At 38.8% G+C, this 19,551-nt stretch overlaps 1 protein-coding gene across 1 annotated transcript in view; it reads left to right on the forward strand.

The window, feature by feature from the left end:
- The window catches only part of CDH9 (cadherin 9), a 129,301-nt gene that overhangs the window by 95,600 nt on the left and 14,150 nt on the right, over positions 1-19,551 (forward strand). The window contains exons 4-8 of the mRNA XM_006115915.5: positions 8,351-8,470; positions 10,620-10,787; positions 13,924-14,111; positions 16,550-16,803; positions 18,682-18,818. Of these exons, the coding sequence (XP_006115977.2) occupies positions 8,351-8,470; positions 10,620-10,787; positions 13,924-14,111; positions 16,550-16,803; positions 18,682-18,818 (867 nt within the window). The remainder of the gene's footprint in view (positions 1-8,350; positions 8,471-10,619; positions 10,788-13,923; positions 14,112-16,549; positions 16,804-18,681; positions 18,819-19,551) is intronic.

Here is a 19,551-nt window from a genome sequence, read left to right on the forward strand (position 1 = left end):
GCCCTAGGGTCGATGACCACCTGTGGTCCCAAGATGCAGTCCAGGGCCTCAAAGTAGGAAATGGGTCTGGATCTGCCCCTGGTTGGGAGCTGCCCCCTGTGGCCCTGACATAGGCCTGCCTCAGCTCTTTCGTCTTCATGCTCCTGGGTGCGCATGTGGCCTTTGGTGGCCAGGCTGTCAGCCATCCGTCTGTAGATGGCCGCGTTCCTGCATATAGTGTGGAGATCATGGACTTTGGAGGATTCCCCACAAACCTCAATGAGGTCCATGAGCTCCGCATTGGACCAGGAAGGCATACACCTTTTCTGGCCCTTGACAGGCTCCTGGGAGATGCCAGCCTGCTCCTGGGGAACAGTAGGGGGCTGGCTGGCACTGTTTGGCTCGCTTATGCTTGCAACTGGATCGGGGCAGCGCCTGCAAGCTCTGGGCTGGCAGACCTGGAGCTGGCACAGGCCCTATGGCCAAACAGACTCTACCCCTTTAAGGGCTCTGAGTCTGCGGTGGGGGGAGGAGGAGGAGAAGAGTTTTCCTGGTTTGGCCCAGAGTGGCCACCAGGGCACCCTGGGAAGAGCTGGAGGCCTCCTATTTCGAAATAAGTGTCTAAACAGCGCTTATTTCGATGTAGCTATTTCGAATTAGGCATTATTCCTCGTAGAATGAGGTTTACCAAATTCTCAATAAGTGCCCCTCTATTTCAATTTTATTCAAAATAGCGGTTTCCTGTGTAGATGCTATTAAATTAATTCGAAATAACAGCTGTTATTTTGAATTAACTTTGATGTGTAGACATACCCTTTGATATTTTATCTATTCTGTTCTTGAGTGCCACCATCTCCAATGATAGTTCATTCAAGAGGCCTATAGCTTTCACATTTAACAGAGCAGACTCAAAGATATTGGGCATCTGAAACTCCCAACAAAAATTATACGGAAGTCAAGCAGTCAGTGATAAATCAGAACAAATTTTTTTTTCTAAAACATTTTTCCCCAAAAAGCCCAGTTTTGAGACTTGTGGAACAGTTAGCAAATTCGAGTCATTTTTGCTGAATTTTACAATTAAAAAAAAGTCCTAGCCAAAATACAAGAAAGAAACAAAAACTCCTACACTTCTTGTTTTGATCTTTTCAGAACAAAACATTGAATTTTCCTACTTAAAATAACGTTTCTTTCTAAATGTTGCTACACAAGTATCTTAAAAATAAAAGTAAAACATTTTTGGTTTGAGTCAAACAGATCATTTCAGTCAATCTGAAATGCATTTTTCCAGGTTTGCCAAAAATTTGAAAAAGAAATTTCAGAGGTCAACAGAGGATTGATTTTTTGGGAAGGGGGGGGAGGAGAGGGAAGTTCAACAACCTGGAAAATCTGATCTCTACTCTTAATGTCTCAGGATTTGACCCCAGAAGCTCTTCTTTGCATAGTTTAATACCCTCAGATCTTAGAGCTTTCAATAAATTGTGTTCTTTCATTCATATTGTTTACATTCTACAAACTTGTTCCCCCTTACATTTTCTCTTTTTGTAACCATGTATCAAATTTATCCCAAGTCTTTTATAATTAGTGTTTACAGTCTCATCCTTGTATCTGCTTTGATGAAAGAATATTTACTGTCTTTAATTTTTTTCTATATTTTCATATAATAGAGATCCAGACTGATTCAAATTATATAACAGCGCTATAAGACCCAAATTCCTACTGAGATTGCATATAGATTATTTAGAGCAGCATTATTATGACAGTTTGTGTGAAAATTTTCAAATTAAATTTTTTTTCTCTGTCAGAAAAGGTTGCTTCATTGAAATCAAAACATTACATGGAACATGTTGATTTTGATTAAACTTCATTTGAAGCAATTTAACCAAACTATTTTGATAAGATCTAAATGTTCCATTCTTTGTTCTTCTTAGAGCCACTTATTGTAACAAAATATTTAATTCTTTTGCATTGAAATACATTGTGTCAAAATTTAGATTATATTATTTATATATTATACATTATTATTGAAAATTTTTAAAACAATCCTAATCAGAACAACTTGATTGTGTCAAAACTAACTATCCACTTGACTCAAAACAAAACACACAGAAAAATCAAAATTTTCAATTTTTCAAAATTCTTTCATTTTGTTCCAATTCAGAATGAACACAAATTTCAAAATTGTGGAATTTCCTTCAGAATGGAAACTCCAGTTCCCATACAACTCGAAGTGTGACACTGCTGGCTTTTACTTTCTCTCCCTAATTATGAATCCAAGAATAGTAGTGGCTTTTCCCACAACTATAACAATCTCCATGTTTATATTAAGTTTACTATGTAACCTCATATCAAAATATTTCTCTAACTGCTTTTCAGACAGCTGTCTCTATTAACCAACTAGCTATATATTTAAAAGGTGCTTTGAGATTAAGACCAAGTATTAATATGTCTTGAGGAAATTGTGTCTTCAGGAAATAAGAATATTGCTCTTTGTACAATAGCTGTCTGTGTATTAAAACACCTGCTTCACATATGCCCACATCTAATTAGTGTTCTCAAAATACCTAAAAACATGTTCATTGATGCATTTGTGGATGCATTCAAATGCAGAGCATAAAATATCACTGTTGCCAATAATTTACAGATTTTCATGACTTTGTCAGAAGACTGTCCCAATGATAAATGTTAAATAGTGAATGACAAATAGAACAATGTACTGTATGAGTTATACACAACAAAAAATCAGAAAGTTATTGCTTCAGAGGGCCAAAATGTGTGATGATTGTGAAAATCACCCTTATAATACCCTTAAAACCTTTTTGGATTGTTTGAGGCAGAGCAGCACCAGGAAAGAGCCTGAGGTTATGTCTACACTACCCCGCTAGTTCGAACTAGCGGGGTAATGTAGGCATACCGCACTTGCAAATGAAGCCCGGGATTTGAATTTCCCGGGCTTCACTTGCATAAGCGGGGAGCCGCCATTTTTAAATCCCCGCTGGTTTGAACCCCGTGTAGCGCAGCTACACGGGGCTCGAACTAGGTAGTTCGGACTAGGATTCCTATTCCGACCTACCGGTACACCTCATTCCACCTCATTTGCAAGTGCGGTATGCCTACATTACCCTCCTAGTTCGAACTAGGAGGGTAGTGTAGACATACCCTTATAGTTTAAGCACAGAACTGGAAAAACAGAAACTACAGAATTCAAATGTGCCTACGTAATGTAAGAGACTAAGTCCCATTTTCAAAGTTATTAAGGCAACAAGAACATAAATCTCATAGACTTTCAATAAGACTTACTGCCTACCCAAATTTGAAATTTCACCAACACTTCCTGTGTAGACACACAGTAAGTTTCATTGAAAGTCTATGAGATTTATGCTCTTCTTGCCATAAAAAAAAGCGATCTGCTTTTTCGAAAGATAGCATCCACATTGAATCGATGCTGTCTTGCATTTAAGCTGTGATTGCTATGGATGGAGTAGCCACCAGGTCACCTGCTTTTTCCTCTTCCCTCATCTTTCAAAAGAACTCTCTCTTCCTCGTCTACACACGCTTTTTTCTGTAAAAGTTCTTTTGGAAAAAGATTTCTTCCTCTGAGAAAGAGGTTTACCAATGTCAGAAAAACCCTTCTGTTCTTTCAATTTTTTTCGAAAGAACATGATTGCAGCGTGGACATGACTTTTTTTGGTCGTTTTTTCCAAAAAAACTCTGTAGTGTATACATAGCCTTAGACTAACACTTTCAAATGTTAGTACCTAAGCAAGATTTTCATTATTTATAATATGGTAGTGTTTAGAGGTCACAAACAAGACTAGGTCCCTATTGTGCTGGACACTGGAAAAGCACAAAAGGAGAATGGTCTTTGCTTCAAAGAGCTCATAGCTTAAATAAACAAGACAAGTAAATGTTGGGATGGAAAACAGAGATGAAAGACTATGCAGCAATCAATTGGTAGCTTAGAGTGGAAAATTATATATGTGGACAATCGGCAGAATTGAACCCAAAGTTTGTAAAGACTTTTGATGATGATGATAGAATGTCTAAACCTAATAGTAGAATGAGTTCTTAGAATGATTGTTTATTTAAAAATGCTATTCTAATCTTCAAGGATAAATAGCAGCTAACTATTTTGTTGTCTTAAAAACAAACCATAATGTGACTGGTATAATTTTATAATGTGTATGACCAGGATAACCCCTGGAATTTGTGCTTTAGACTTTGGATTTCTCTTTCAAATTACAGCTCTTTGTTATCTCTGCCACAGACAAAGTCCACAATATCTAACCAGTACAGCAGCAGAATGCTTTCATGAATTACACATTAAATTAATGTAAATTTTAGTTACCAATAGCCTCCTTATAAACAGTGGTCACGTAGAAAAATGACTATTTGCCATAGTTATATTAATGCTTACAGAAGCAGGTTTTATCAGCACACAAACAGAAGGTCCTGTAACTTTCTAAAGATAGCCGCACATCAAATATAAGGTCAGTCTGGTGTACTAATAATAGTTCACTATATTTTTACTATTTTGTTAGATATTTGGGACTGATTTCTGATTACAGTTGGTAAAGGCTGAGGGTACAGCAGAAATCATTCAGTATTCTTATTATAGTGGAGCGGGAGTGGGCATATATGGCTCACAGGCTAAATTCAGGCAACCAGACATTTAGATCTGATCTGCCTTGGGCAGATCCCTGTCTCTCATGCCCCATGTGCCACTCAAAATGGCTGGCTGCTGGCACCAGTGTGTGTGTTTCTGTGTGGCATGCCCCTTGAGGGCACATTCTCCTGCCCCTGCCCTAGCACACTGCTTTCATTAGACAGAAAGTGACCAATTGTAACTATAGGGTGCTTGTGGGTACAGGAAGCCGCTTTCCCCCAAGGGCCTAGTCATACAGAGACACAAATACTGGCCTCAGCACCCAAACGCTTTGAGTAGCATGTGGGGCTACAGCAGATAGGGAGCCTGCTCCCAACCAGAGCCTGCACCTGGCATCCCATTCACTTCCCATACCCCAGTTTTCTCCTGCACCCAAACCCTCTTTACGCCCTCCTGCACCCTTGACCCAGGTTACAACCCCTTCCTGAATCCAAACTCCCTACCAGACCCTGCAGCTCCTTCTACCCCCCCCCCCCCCGCGCCAGGTCAGAATCCTCTCCTACACTCAAACCCTGCACCACAATCCCCTGACCCAGGTCACAACTCACTCCTTCACCTGAACTTCCTATCAGACCCATGACCTCTCCTGCACCCCAATCTCCTATGCCGAGCTTCCTTCTGAACCCAAGCTTCATCCCAGACCCCACATCCCTTTCATTAATAGCATAGAAAATCATCAAAAAATATTGCCCACTCCTGATCTAAAGGCTACAGTGGAAATTGAGTACCTATTGGACTATATGTATTTCAAACAAATTGTAAGAGTAGAAAAATTGCCTTTATGGTTAAAATAGAGGAAAAAGACAAAGGATAAGAGAAACAACAGACATAGAGGGGGAAATCGTCTTGCCCAACATCATGCTACAGGATCATGGTGGAGTGAGGAGGAGAATACAGTCACAGCCTAGGGCCTTATTCATTAGACTATGCTGCCTTCCTTCTCAGGGACTAAGCATCCAATGTGGAATCATAGAATCATAGAATAATAGGACTGGAAGGGACCTCGAGAGGTCATCGAGTCTAGCCCCCCGCCCTCAAGGCAGGACCAAGCTCCGTCTACACCATCCCTGACAGATGTCTATCTAACCTGTTCTTAAATATCTCCAGAGAGGGAGATTCCACCACCTCCCTTGGCAATTTATTCCAATATTTGACCACCCTGACAGTTAGGAATTTTTTCCTAATGTCCAATCTAAACCTCCCCTGCTGCACTTTAAGCCCATTACTCCTTGTCCTGTCCTCAGAAACCAAGAAGAACAAATTTTCTCCTTCCTCCTTGTGACACCCTTTTAGATATTTGAAAACCGCTATCATGTCCCCCCTTAATCTTCTTTTTTCCAAACTAATGGAAGGGGTTTTCTGTAACCTATGTCTCTCAAGGCATGTCTACACAGCAGGGCTAAAGCCAAAATAAACTATGTAATTTGAGCTTCGTCAATTGCATAGCTTAAGTCGAAATAGCTTATTTCGGCTTTTGGAGCTGTCTGCACAGCAGGAAGTCCGAGGTAAAGCACTCTTCCTTGAACTTCTCTAACTCCTCATAAAATGAGGGTTAAAGAAGTCAGAGGAAGAAGTCCTCCAGCTTGACAGTATTTTGACATTGTCAAAATTAACTGTTTGTAGCGTAGATGCGGACTTTGTTATTTCAGAATAACGTCAGTTATTCCAAAATAACGCTGCTGTGTAGACATAGTCTCAGTGAACTTTCTTGTTGATATAAGTTAAGGAGCAAGGGTCCCCTAAACGCTTCTATATATCATTTGTTGGCCAGAAGAAATGGCTACAAAGTGGAGCTTTGAAGATGAAGAGAAGCAACTATGTAAAAAAGAGAAAGCCGCAGGGCTCTGCCAATGACTCCTTCCCCATGCCCCCCCAAAAAAGGAGTTCATGAAATAACACAGCTATAATTGCTGCTGCTGATGTAAGCATTTTCTTGAAAACAATAATTTCACACACACGGGCTGGTTTTTTTTTATTAGATTTTGCCTGATGCATTAAAAAAGGGATTGTAACGGCCACATTTATAACCTTCCAATGTCACAGAGTGGAGAGGAGGGAGAATGAGTCAGTGCCACAAAGCTGACCAACACTAACCTTTTGCAGCAGTTTCTGATCTCCTCCACCATAAAGTACTGCAGCCTTCCTCTGTCAAGCTCAGACAACATTTCTCCCACTTTAGGTATGGTGCAGTCAAATGCATCTCACCAAGAATAGTAAAAAAGGAACAATTATTTCCCAAATTCCCCCATTGGATCTATTCCATTCTATATACTGGTGTGGAAAGAGAAGAGGTTAAAATTAGAACAGATTTTTTATTTTGCTCGCAGTTCCCAGAACACTGAAAAAAATGTTTGAGGTATCCCCAAAATGAAGCTTTTCAGCTAATAGAAAAATACAACAGAAATGTTGCCAAGGACAGAATGCAGAGCCAGTGTCCAGGAAGGATAAAAACAAATTAACATGTACACACATCAACATTTCCAACTATACCTCTGTCTTTTCCAGTACTTTGTTCCCTTTGTAATCCTTTCCAAATTCTAAAGCCTGGCATCACATCTACAATGATTACCAACCACTCCCCCAAATCTTTAAGTTATTGTACCAAAGTACTAAACATGAGGGCTGTGTCTACACAGGCATGAATTTACAGAAATGCTTAAAACGGAATACTATTCCATTTTCAGTTTTTCCAGAAAAGGAGCGTCTACATTGGCAGGCTGCATTTCCGGAAAAGCCCTTTTTCCGGAAAAGTGTCTGTGGCCAATGTAGACGCGCTTTTCCGGAAAAGAGCCCCGATAGCCATTTTCGCGATTGGGGCTTTTTTCCGGAAAAGACTACTGGGCTGTCTACACTGGCCCTTTTCCGAAATAAGGACTTATGCCCGAGCGGGAGCAGAATAGTTTTTCCGAAACAGCAGCTGATATTGTACAGTAGAGCATCGTTGCTTTTCCGGAAATTCAAGGACCAGTGTAGACAGCTCGCAGCTTATTCCGGAAAAGCGGCTGATTTTCCGGAATAAGTGGCCCAGTGTAGAAACAGCCCAAGAGACAAAAGTTAGTTAGGCGTGTTATTTAGCTTTAACCATTCTCTCTCAGACTTCACAGCATTATTTTACCATTGTAAATGCATTATATTTAGAAGCAGGAGTATTTTCCTCCACACAGTATTTCAGACAGATTATATACACAGTAGTTTAGTCATATTGCATCTATCTACGTACAAGTCCTAGTAATGGAATCCATAATTGGATTTCATTTCACCATACTTGGAAAAAAAACACTCTTTGGAGAGAAGAAAAATGAACACACCTAGCATATGGTAGAAAGGAAGAGAATTGTGTCATCTCTACATCTACAAAATACATGTATCTAATCACAGCATGCCTCCATAATTAATGGTGGGAAACGTATGCTATTAGAATACACTAGGTTTTTTGAGGGGTGGAAAGAGGGTTGCTTTTGTGAGGGGAGGTAGGCTTTGTATTGTACAGCAATTGCTTATGTTTTGCCTGTGGCTTCTGATTAGAGCTGACTGAAAAGGTGGGAAACCCACTGAGTCAGCTTGATATATTCTATGCAGGTTTTGATTGTTCTATGCATCTTGCCATTAAATATATTTTATAATAAAAAAAACCCCAAGTGTACATCAGCATCATGATCGACATTATCTCATTTCATATGATGAATTCTTTGTTGTGTTCCTATTCAGGAACATCTGTTATCCAAGTGACAGCTACAGATGCTGATGATGCCAACTATGGAAACAGCGCCAAAGTAGTGTACAGCATCCTCCAGGGACAGCCATATTTCTCAGTGGACCCAGAGACAGGTCAGCAACACTTTCTTTATCTTTGTCATATTTACAGATACTCAGGCAGGGATCAAGATCCTTCTCACTCAAGTATTTACACTCAGTTTGATAAACATGCTATATAAATCGTTCAAGTACTGTTATGATTTGTCCAAACCTCAGCATGAACATGGACTATCTATCTGGTTTTAAGCAGAAGACCCCCTTGATTTCTGCTTGAAAACGGATGGCATGGTATGGCCCCATATTATTAAGGCAGTGAACCTGCAGCACCATAAAATGTAAGTTTTATTTTCTTAAAGTAGTATGACCAGGGAGGTTATATTATACTGGTGTTGGGCTAGTGCCACTACAGGAATACTACATCTGGTTCTGGGATCCATGTTTATATAAGGATGGTGACACATTTGAGAGTTTAGAGACGATCCCTGCTAATGACTGAAAGACTGGAAAACATAACTTAAAGTGAAAGACTCAAGGAGCTCAATGGATGTCGCATGACTGTCAACAGGAATGGCTAAAGAGAGCAACTGCCTAGGGCCTGAGCTATTTAAAATGGTCTGGGGGCCTTGGCCACTGCTGCCAGCAAAGCAGAGGGGCTAAGCCGAGTTTCTTTCCCACTTCTCTCCACACCGCTCCTGGAAGCGGCAGGCATGTGCCTGAGGCCCCTGGGTGGGAGACTCTGTGTGCTGTCCTTGCCCCACACACAGACCTAGCAGCTTTCACTGACCTAGAACTGCAGCCAGTAGGAGCAGTGGCGGTGTTGCCTGAAGGCAGTGGCTCTCAAAGATCCTCTGCTCCCTCCCCCACATGGGAGCTGCTGGCATAGGAACGTGCCAGTCACTTTTGGGAGGCACCCAAGGTAAATATCACCCACCTGACCCTCTCCTGTACCCTAACTGCCTGCTCCAGCCCAGAGCCTGTACCCAAATGCCTTCCCAGAGCCTACATCTGTTCCCACCCTCAAACAACCTCTCAGAGCCTGCACTCTCTCCTGCAATCAAATGACCTATCATAGCCTGCACCCCAACCTTCTACCATAGCCTGGTAAAGGTGAGGGATGAAGAGAGGGAGAAAGGATGGAGTGAGCAGAGGCTGGGGCCTGAGAGAAGGGGCAGACAGGCGGCAGGGCAAAGGTCTTTGGGTTTGCCTGATTAGACTGATGGCAACCATATTAGGAGGACACATGAATAATCTGCCTTGTCAGAAAAGTGTGCCCAGCAGTGCAGCCAGCAGTTTAGTGGGCATCAGTGAGTACAGGTGCAGCACCACCCGAATGTCAGGTGGACCAGATCCATACAGGCCCAGCTTGTGTGTGAATGGGGGCCCACTAACTGTTTTACCCTGGAGCCTGAAATTGCAGTTGACAGGCCTGGTATTTATAGTAACAGAGTGATGATTAAGAGGTGACTTGATCAGAGTCTACATGGGATCAGAAATCTGATACTGAGCAGCTTGTCCGTGTAGCAGACAATAACATAATAGGATCAGGTGGCTAAAAGTTGAAGCTGAACAAATTTAGATGGAAATATGGCACAACAAAATTAATAGGGAGGGTGATTAACAGAACTATTTATTGAGTATTGTGGTCTCTCCCTCAAAAACATCCTTTAGTCAAGATTAGATGTTTTCTGGAATCTATGCTCTAGTTCAGCTACAGTTGTTGGACCTAAAATGGGAAATAATTTATAGAAATCCAGTGACCTGTGTTATGCAGGAGGTCAAGCTAGATAACCCCAGTGGTCCCTTCTGACATGAAAATCTATGAATCTATTGAATCCACGATAACACTGAATTCTGCCCCTGTAATGAAAAAGTGTTATAATGCATACCATTCCAAGGTTGGAGCTAATAACCTTATCAAAATAATAGCCAGGGGAACCAGCTGAAAAGCTTTCATTAATGTGACAAACATAATATTTTTTGTCATTAAAAGGATAATTAAATGGATTTAGTATAGTCAAAATATTGAATCATTGCACTACTATATTTCTCTTTTCTTGCAATCACATTAAAACTGTCATGGATTGAAAGCCTTATTTCAAAACACCTTTAATTGTATTTATTTGCTGTGGATTAACATCTGTACAGTATATCTTACATAAATCCATTTTAAAACTCAGGGATTAAAGTGTTTCCCCCCTCCCTTTTTATTCTTTTCTCCAAGGAATAATCAAAACTGCTTTGCCAGACATGAGCAGAGAAAACAGGGAGCAGTACCAAGTGGTCATCCAGGCCAAGGACATGGGAGGCCAGATGGGAGGATTATCAGGGACCACTCTGGTGAACATCACCCTGACTGATGTCAATGACAATCCACCACGGTTCCCCCAGAGTATGGATCCTTTAATAGTTCTGCTGTGTTTCAAAAAGCGTCTTTCAGATTGTTTAGCTATCAGTATCTGGGATACTTTTTCACTGTTGCAGCTGTTTCTACTTATACTGCAGCTTCTTTAAAGCACATGGGAGTCCACTTAAAAAAAAGAGAAACTAATTGTTCCTTACAAAATAAACTTACTTCCCAAATCCTTAAAATAAGTACAACAGTAACAAAGACAATTGCGATTGGTATATTTGAAACACTTAATAGTTATAGCAAATTTAAGGTGAACTTTTCAGAATAGCTCAAACCACTTGGGCACCTAAATAAGTAGCCAGGTTTTCTAAACCCATTATAATGGGCATTAGTAGATGGTTAAAAACCTTTGACTATCTCACGATTTAATTGAGTGTCTAAAATATGTGTGTAGTTGTGCCTGCTGAGTATTTTTGATAATCTTGTCATGATTATTACATTTTTTAATGGAAAACTATTGCAGCACAACTGACAAGCAAGCAAGATGGATAGGGCATGTGCAATGTGATATAGAACCTTTAATTCAAGACTGCTAGTATAGACTTGATCCCAAGCTGATTGACAATGAAAAGTTGTTTAAATCAGCATGTGATGACTACTTGGTAGGTAATATGAAAAGGAATCACATTTTCAGTTCAGTATTTGGTGGGAAAATATCCACATTATAAAATCTTTACTACCTTTGACTATGATTGGGATCCTTGCCAGCACACTTATCAGACACACCAAAGACTGTACAAATATCCAGGCTTTCTGGATTTATGGAAACTTGTAAGGCACTCAGGTATCATGGTGATAAATACAGTAGTCATCCAGTCCCAAACATCCCCCCCCATAAAACACTTAAACCATGCAAAATATAAATTATAGGAAATGCAACAGCTTTGCAGAATTGTACAATATGGCTATGTCTACACTGCAGGTATTTGTCGGCAGAAAGTATGCTAAGGAAGCGCTCATTAACATTTGTAGCGCTGTCATTTGCATATTCTCTGACGATGCTTTTTGCACAAGAAGTTTTTGCGCAAAAACAAGTAGTGTAGATAGGTCCATTTTGTGCAAGATCCTGTATACCTTCTTTTCTGAGGCCTAAAGTATCTTGTGCAAAAGGGGAAATTTGTGCAAAATGGACCGTCTCCATTGCTTGTTTTTGCACAAAAACCTCTGGTGCAAAAAGCATCGGCAGAGAATATGCAAATGACAGTGCATCAAATGCTAATAAGTGCTCATTAGCATACTGTCTGCCAGCAAATACCTGCATTGTAGACATAACCAAGGATTACAAAAAATAGACACATCAGAATTGTACCCAAAACCAACCTGGTTAGCTCATATGCCAACAATATGCATTCACTGGCATCATCTCAGTTACAGTGACGGCTTACAGAATCAAGCTCATCCAAAGGAGGAGTTCTTTTGGTATTTCTGGACCTTCCACACTGGGAAAATTTGAAGTATCATCACTAAGTTTGTGCTTATAGAATTTCTGGCTCAACTGTCAGAATGAAAAGTTTAGATACGCCTGCGAACGGAAAAGATTGTCCTTTTGAAGGTTGGTTGTCATTAGGTCTAGGAGAGGAACATGAGTTTTGCAGCCCACTGGTAATTTTTCAACCACAGGGTTGACTTTCTAACAGAAAATCCAATTTAGCATCATACTTACATTGCCCTTTTTACTCAGAAATTTCTAAGGATAAGACACTTCCAATGAGTCAGACTGTGACTCAGGTGCATGACATTGGGGACAGAGATTCACTCAGCCTTCTGTAGCCCACGCAAGGATCTGCTATAATCAGTATACTTGAGAAAATTCAGAAACTGTTTTTTCATTGTGAACCAAAAAAGATGAGCAGGTGGATAAGGGGGATGAATATGTCAGGGAAACATCAAGTGACAAAGTTATACCTGCTAGAGACTGCTATAGATTTTACAGTCTCTTTGCTCATTAAGCCACGCAATAGGGGGGTTTACCTTCTTCAGGCACAGTGCCTTCCCTGAGCTTGTCTTGGTCAGGCATGGCTTTACAAAATACCCTATGTGACTGCTACTTTATAATAGTTACAAGTGACAGGGTGCTAATAACGAACTGGGCTGCGCAAATGATAGATAATATTCAGCAAACTGGCATGCAAAATGTCTGCTAACATACTGCAAATTTCTCACACCTACTTGTTGTTTTCAATATTTTCCAAAACTCATTTTAATAATTATTTATCTCCATATATGGCTAGTTAACATTCAAATTAAATTTCCCGATTGCGATTGGTGAAGAGGCTCGTGTGATATTATCTATGATCATAATGTTACAGTTAGATTTTTAGAGCAAATGCTGGGGAAAGATCAATTTAAAATTTACCTTTTGTACCAAGATGTGCAAGGTTAAAATTCCTTTGTCAATAGCATCCATGCTAGTATAATATCTGAGTCTAGAAGCATTAACAGAAATCAAGCACAAGAAGGTATGAAAACAAATGTGTCCAAAGGGAATTAATTCAAAAAACTGGACACATTTGTACAACTTTTCTATAGTTCAGGCAGTTAGCAGGAATATTACATATTACACATCTTTTTACAATATATCTTTAATATGTGTTACCATGAAAAATTTCTATCTCACATAAAGCACACTTAAAACTGTTCAAGGCAATTTCAAAATAGAAAACCTTGTCTATTGTATTTTAGTTTCTCCCTCAGATCCATTTTGTTTTGAAAACTGTGGAGGCTGGAGCGAAAATAATAACTTTAGATCTCATTGAAAATATCTCTAGAAGATAGACAAAATAAATAAAGCCATTAACTACTCAGGGTCATAATCACTGCTGTATTATTGTGCTTCTATCTGTGTTCTTTTCATCTGAAGTACAAAAGAGAAAGTGTATAAAGAATACAGTACTAAATTCTTTTGAAGTGTCACACTTCCATTAAAAAAAACATACAAACTTTTCATTGACAGGCAAGTTATCTTTGTTTTAAAGTTTATTCCTGATGACTAAGAGTACTTTTGTTAGAATGTTTAAACTTTCAAGACAATTTTAAAAAAAATCTAGAGGAAACAAAAGCATTTATTATTTAGAGAGATGAAAGGCAAAAAAAATATTTGATTTAACTTTTCCAGGTACTTACCAATTCAGCTCTCCTGAGTCTGCTCCACTTGGGACCCCTCTCGGAAGAATAAAAGCCAATGACCTCGATGTGGGTGAAAATGCAGAGATTGAATACAGCATTTCCAACGGGGATGGATCAGACATGTTTGATATCATCACTGACAAAGACACACAGGAAGGGATTATAACCATCAAAAAGGTTTATTTTTCCTCCCTCTCTTTTTATTATACTTAGCACTCCGGGTGGGTTTTTTCTTTCCTCAAGAGAGAGGATAAAGGAATGTTTCATATGGGGTCACCTGCCGAGAAGCTGTATTAATTTTGTTGTCCTCTTTCTTTATCGGTTATTGTTATTCTCAAGTCTTGGAGGAATTTTCTTGGCATGTCATTTCATATAAAACGATATTCTCAATGGCTGTTGTCAATCAAAGATAGAGTCTCATAAACAATAATTTTGAAGTCAATCCATGAGAACTTGGACATCTGAACTCTGCAGTGCGGTTCCCAGGGGTCAGAGGTGAACAAAATGTTGTTGGTTTGCCTGAAGGCCTGAGTTTGATAAATTCACTCTTCTAAAGAGAACTAATCCAACATAGAAAGCCTATCCTTTAGTAGTTTTCCTGTTCCTCCACCAGGGAGTCTCTTATCTAGAGCTGCAAGAAGGGTTCAACTCAAACATCTACTTAAAATCTCTGCTGTTTCCAACATGCCTTGACTCCTATATGACATGTCAATAGGTGTCCTCAAATAAAAAGACTATATAGAACTTGAATTCATAGATGATCTGTGACTCTTTAAGGCTTAAAATTGGCCAGCTAAGCAAACTGAAAACTGTTTTGATGTTATCTGAATATCCATTTTAGGCTACAGTTCTTACTATTATGGCTTTGTACTTGGACAGTTGAGACAGATCATATGGGACAGCCCATAATAGTTTTCATTACCCATTAGCCTTAATTCATTTTCTAATGAACATGTGAAATCATGCAAATATGAATAAAACTGTAAAATGCAAACCTTGCATACACATACATAATTAAACATGAACGCAGATCAAAACACACTAGAGCTTCATCAGCTGAGACTCGTTTGCAAACTGGTTCTTGTAAAAAAAACCCTGGCAATTTAATTTTGAAAATAAAATACATTGAAAAAAGCGGGGAAATGTTTTTCTTCTTGTTATGCAAATTTGGATTGAACGAATGTTGCCTGAGGCACCTTAATATTGGCCTTCCCAAATTTTTGAGTGCTTGACATTGCAACTTTAACTTATTTTAGTGTAATTTTTTGTATATCACATAAATATGTGATTCAAATTTAATACAATAATGTGATGGAAATGATAGCTAAGACATATAAGTATCTCATACCTACATAGTTCATTTTATTCCATTTTGATGTAGCAGTACATTATAAATACTATTTTATAAATCTTGTTTAAGGAGGATAGTTGAATAACAATCCTATACAATTATATATTTAACTGTAAAAGATGAAATTCAGCATAGACTATAAATGGAAAACCAAGCTAACAACTGCAATAATCATGTAATTATTTATGGGCACATTAGTTATTCTCATAGCTAAACCAATCTAATGTTTGGAAAAGAAACAAAATCTTTTAAGAAACTCACAGTGTTCTTATTTAAACCTTTTTTCTTCTTTTTTCTGCAATTCTTCCAGTTTTCATCTGGAATTTAGTGTACCAGAATGCCATTAGAAAAGCTTTTTATCCCATGGTAGTCCTAACACTGCTCTTAATAAGGAAATTAAAAAATAAACTCACAAGAGAGCGTTAATGTTCTGGAATGACTGTTCCAAAAATAATTTTATATAAATTTAGGCTAAACAACCAAGCCTTGGGAAGTTAATCCCAAATGATGATACTTTTGTGATTGTCTTACCACTGATATTAGCGCTCTTTACAAAAGTTCAGTATGGAATGTGTTCACTATTGTATGTGTGTGCAGAGTATTGCAGATTTTAATTTCTTATAAAGATTATATAAAAGAAAAAAGTGACTTTACCAAGCTACATAATAGCATAATAAGATGAAGAGTGCACTGTCCCATACCTTAGTCATCTAAAATTGGCTCTTTATTGCTGATGGAGGAGTCACAAATGAACGTTTAGGAATCCTATAGGTCTCTCAGGGTACGTCTACACAGCGCGCTTATTTTGAAATAAGCTATTCCCGAAGAAATACTCTGAAATAGCTTATTTCAAAATAGCAGATCTACTCACAGGAAAGCTTCAAAATTAGTCTGAGGCAGGCTCTCCTAATGTTGATGCCCTACCTCAATTTAGATCCCCAGGAGGCACTGAGGAGTAATTACTTTGAATGGCCCTTGGGAGGAGCTATTTCAAAATAGCAGCAGAGGAGCATCCATGCTACTGCTATTCCAAAATATCTATAGGGATAGGACATTATTCCTTGTGAAATGATGTTTATAGAAGTCAGAATAAGCTGTCCATTATTTTGAATTTATTTCAAAATAATGGAATTGCTATGTAGACACTTGCACTGTTATTTCAGAATAACATCTGAAATAATTCCTGTCCCCACTATTTTAGTGCTGTGAAATCCATTTATATTTCTTGTAAACTGAGCCTACTTTTTTATTATTTGCTCCCTAGCAGTTGGATTTTGAGAACAAGATGCTGTACTCTTTAAGAGTAGAGGCAGCCAACACTCATCCTGATCCACGATTTTTTCACCTGGGGCCATTTAAAGACACAGCTCTAGTCAAGGTTTTTGTGGAAGACATAGATGAACCTCCCGTGTTCAGCAGGAGTTCTTATATAATAGAAGTAGATGAAGATGCCAAGGAGGGAACTATCATCGGGCAGGTGGCAGCTCAAGATCCAGATGCCACCAAGAATGCAATAAAGTAAATATCCGCTCCTGCGTGGTGTAAAATGCATGAGATGTAGATACTTGTTTAATCTCTCTTTTAAAATGTAACAAAACAAATGACATATGATCTGATCCTGAGCAAGAAATAACAGCTTTATGATTCCAAATAACTTTACTGATAGTTGAGGGCACCGAACAGAACCAGGCCTGCAGTGATTAAGTAGAAATAAATTGAGCACTAGATGAATGTGCATTCCAATGGTTGATGGCAGTTGGCATTCTCCATCACAATTTGCAACAGGTCCAATGCATGAAACAACCCCCCAGAGATACACCCATTGTCTGCCATGTTTTATTTCCTAAGTATATAATGATCAGCATTTATAGATTCATCCAGTAGAAATATGCTGCCTTGAATATCTCTCAGAAGTTTGCCAATAAGGATGAATAAGGTAAAATGGTATTTTGCCTTGCCAATGCTATGAATGACAGTACTGCAAAGCGAAATGTGTTTGTTACAAGAAGATTTATACTTTTTGCCTTCCCTCCCCCCATTCTTTTCCATTTGGCAATCTATATTGTGATGCTTGCCATTACCGGTTCTCCACAAATATGTGAGTGCTCAATTTATTTCCTCTTCCAGCATTTGTGCAGCATATACATAAACTACTGTAAGAAAGTCATATCGGTGTTGTAGGTAAATGTATGGAGTTGGGTTATTGCCATACTGTTAGCACATATACTATTATTGTCTAAAGTGATGTGAATAAAACTGGCCATTTGTACATTAGTGCATCGGTCATGCAGCTGATTGTGAAACCTGCTTCAGCTGCATTTCTAGTTGGAAGTGCAGAACTCTGAATGAGCTACTTTCTGAAAGTGCACATTTTGGGGGAAAGTAATGTCAAGCCAATTGTGTATGAGCTCATCATTTGTGGTTAATGGTCACTAGATCACAAGATATCCTATGAATGTAAGTTACTTTTTTCAGAAGGAAAAGAGAGCTCAACAAATGCAATGCATCATTAATACTGGGTGAAAATCTTGTTGCAGTTTCAGACCCAAAAGCCATTGCTTTCAAAATATTTTCAAGTGGAATTTTTCTGCCCATGATTTTTCTGGCCATCTTGAGACTAATCAAAGGTGTCTGGTCTTCAAAGAGTGGATGCTCAACAGTTACTGAAATGAAGTCCCTGTGATGGTGTTTGAGGTTAATCATCCAACAGACTGAAGCACCCCAAAATCACTATTATTTGTGAAAACCTTGGAAAAGATAATTCAGTCTGAGTTCACTCGCTATCATTCCACAATTTGTTATACTTCTAGGCTAAAATACACTTTTTTGAAATGACTCATGTTAAATAACTACCTATACAAGTGTTTTACCTTTCTATCTTATTTAAGAGCAATGTCAAGTGACTGGCATTTTGTGTGCTATGCTAAGCACATGGAGCACAATATCTTAAATAACTTTAATTCGGACTAAGTCAACATTGCCAATTTCTGGTGCTGCAACTTTCTGGCTCAGCACTGTGATAATACACACCCTCAAGCACAGCAAGTTACAGTGCTGTAAAGCACCAATGCTAACCAGGCTGGCTACTCCCCTTAGGGAGGGGTTATATATTGAGTGTTGGGAGAGCACTCTATAGCACTCTTGAATGACTACACTGCTGCGTTAAAACACTGGCAAGGATTTAAACTTTCAAGTGTAGAAAAGGCTCAGTATTTACAGTCTGCACTAGTTATTCCCTATAGTAAGTAGAGGGAAGGTTAGGTAATGTAGTACTGAAAATATTAAGGTAGCTTTACTTAAGGTAAAAATTGGAAGCATTTAATGATAGTTAGTAAGCAAAACTAGAAAATATAATAGAAGAGGGTGATACAACACACTTATATTATATCTTGACAGATATTCTGTGGATCGACACACTGACCTCGACAGAATATTCAACATCCACTCAGGAAATGGGTCTCTATTCATCTCAAAGACACTCGATCGGGAAGAAACCCCCTGGCACAATATCACTGTTATAGCAACTGAAATCAGTGAGTTCTTATCTGAAGAGAATGTTAGAATTTTCAAATTGACATGTTCTATAACAAATTTGTGTTGTAGATATTTTTTGCTAGAGTCACCCTTCCCTTTCTTTAAAAAATTACAACCATGAACATAATTTGCTAACCTCAAGCCATACACATTCAATAGGGGTAACTTTTAACAAAAAGAAAAGAAAAACAAAACAATGATTTCATGATTTACTTATTTTTTCCCCTGGAGAAAAAAAATCCAAGGTCCATTTCAGCAGTGTAGAGCAGCACAAAGACAACATAACCGGCTTCCTGAGGATTTGCCTTGCATAAATTCGTAAAGAGCCAGTATAGTGCTTCTACACATTGCATCCCTCAACCTTTAGGAGAGAGAACATTTGTAAGAAAGTGAGGACGTGCTTAAAGCATGCTAGCAATCTGGACTTTAGACTTTGAATGATCCTTTGGAGCCATGGGTAGACATTAGATTGGTCTTCAGGCTCCTCTAACTTGTGCCAAGGACCAAGCTAATCCTAGTCACAACCAGAGGCCTATAAAGTTAGTATATTACCCTTCCTACCCAGGGCAGAACAGAAAATTTGTCCTCGTACATTCCATAGGGGTACATCACTATCAATTAAGCAATGGGCTCTATGACACCATTTTTCTTTTCCTTGCTACTTTTTCTTTTCCTTTGGAAGTAGTGCGACTGACATAGTATGGGCTGTGCTGAGTACAGCAGATTCACAGT

The sequence above is a fragment of the Pelodiscus sinensis genome, chromosome 2 (assembly GCF_052426305.1).
Source record: "Pelodiscus sinensis isolate ZL-2025 chromosome 2, ASM5242630v1, whole genome shotgun sequence".
Lineage (NCBI taxonomy): Eukaryota > Metazoa > Chordata > Testudines > Trionychidae > Pelodiscus > Pelodiscus sinensis.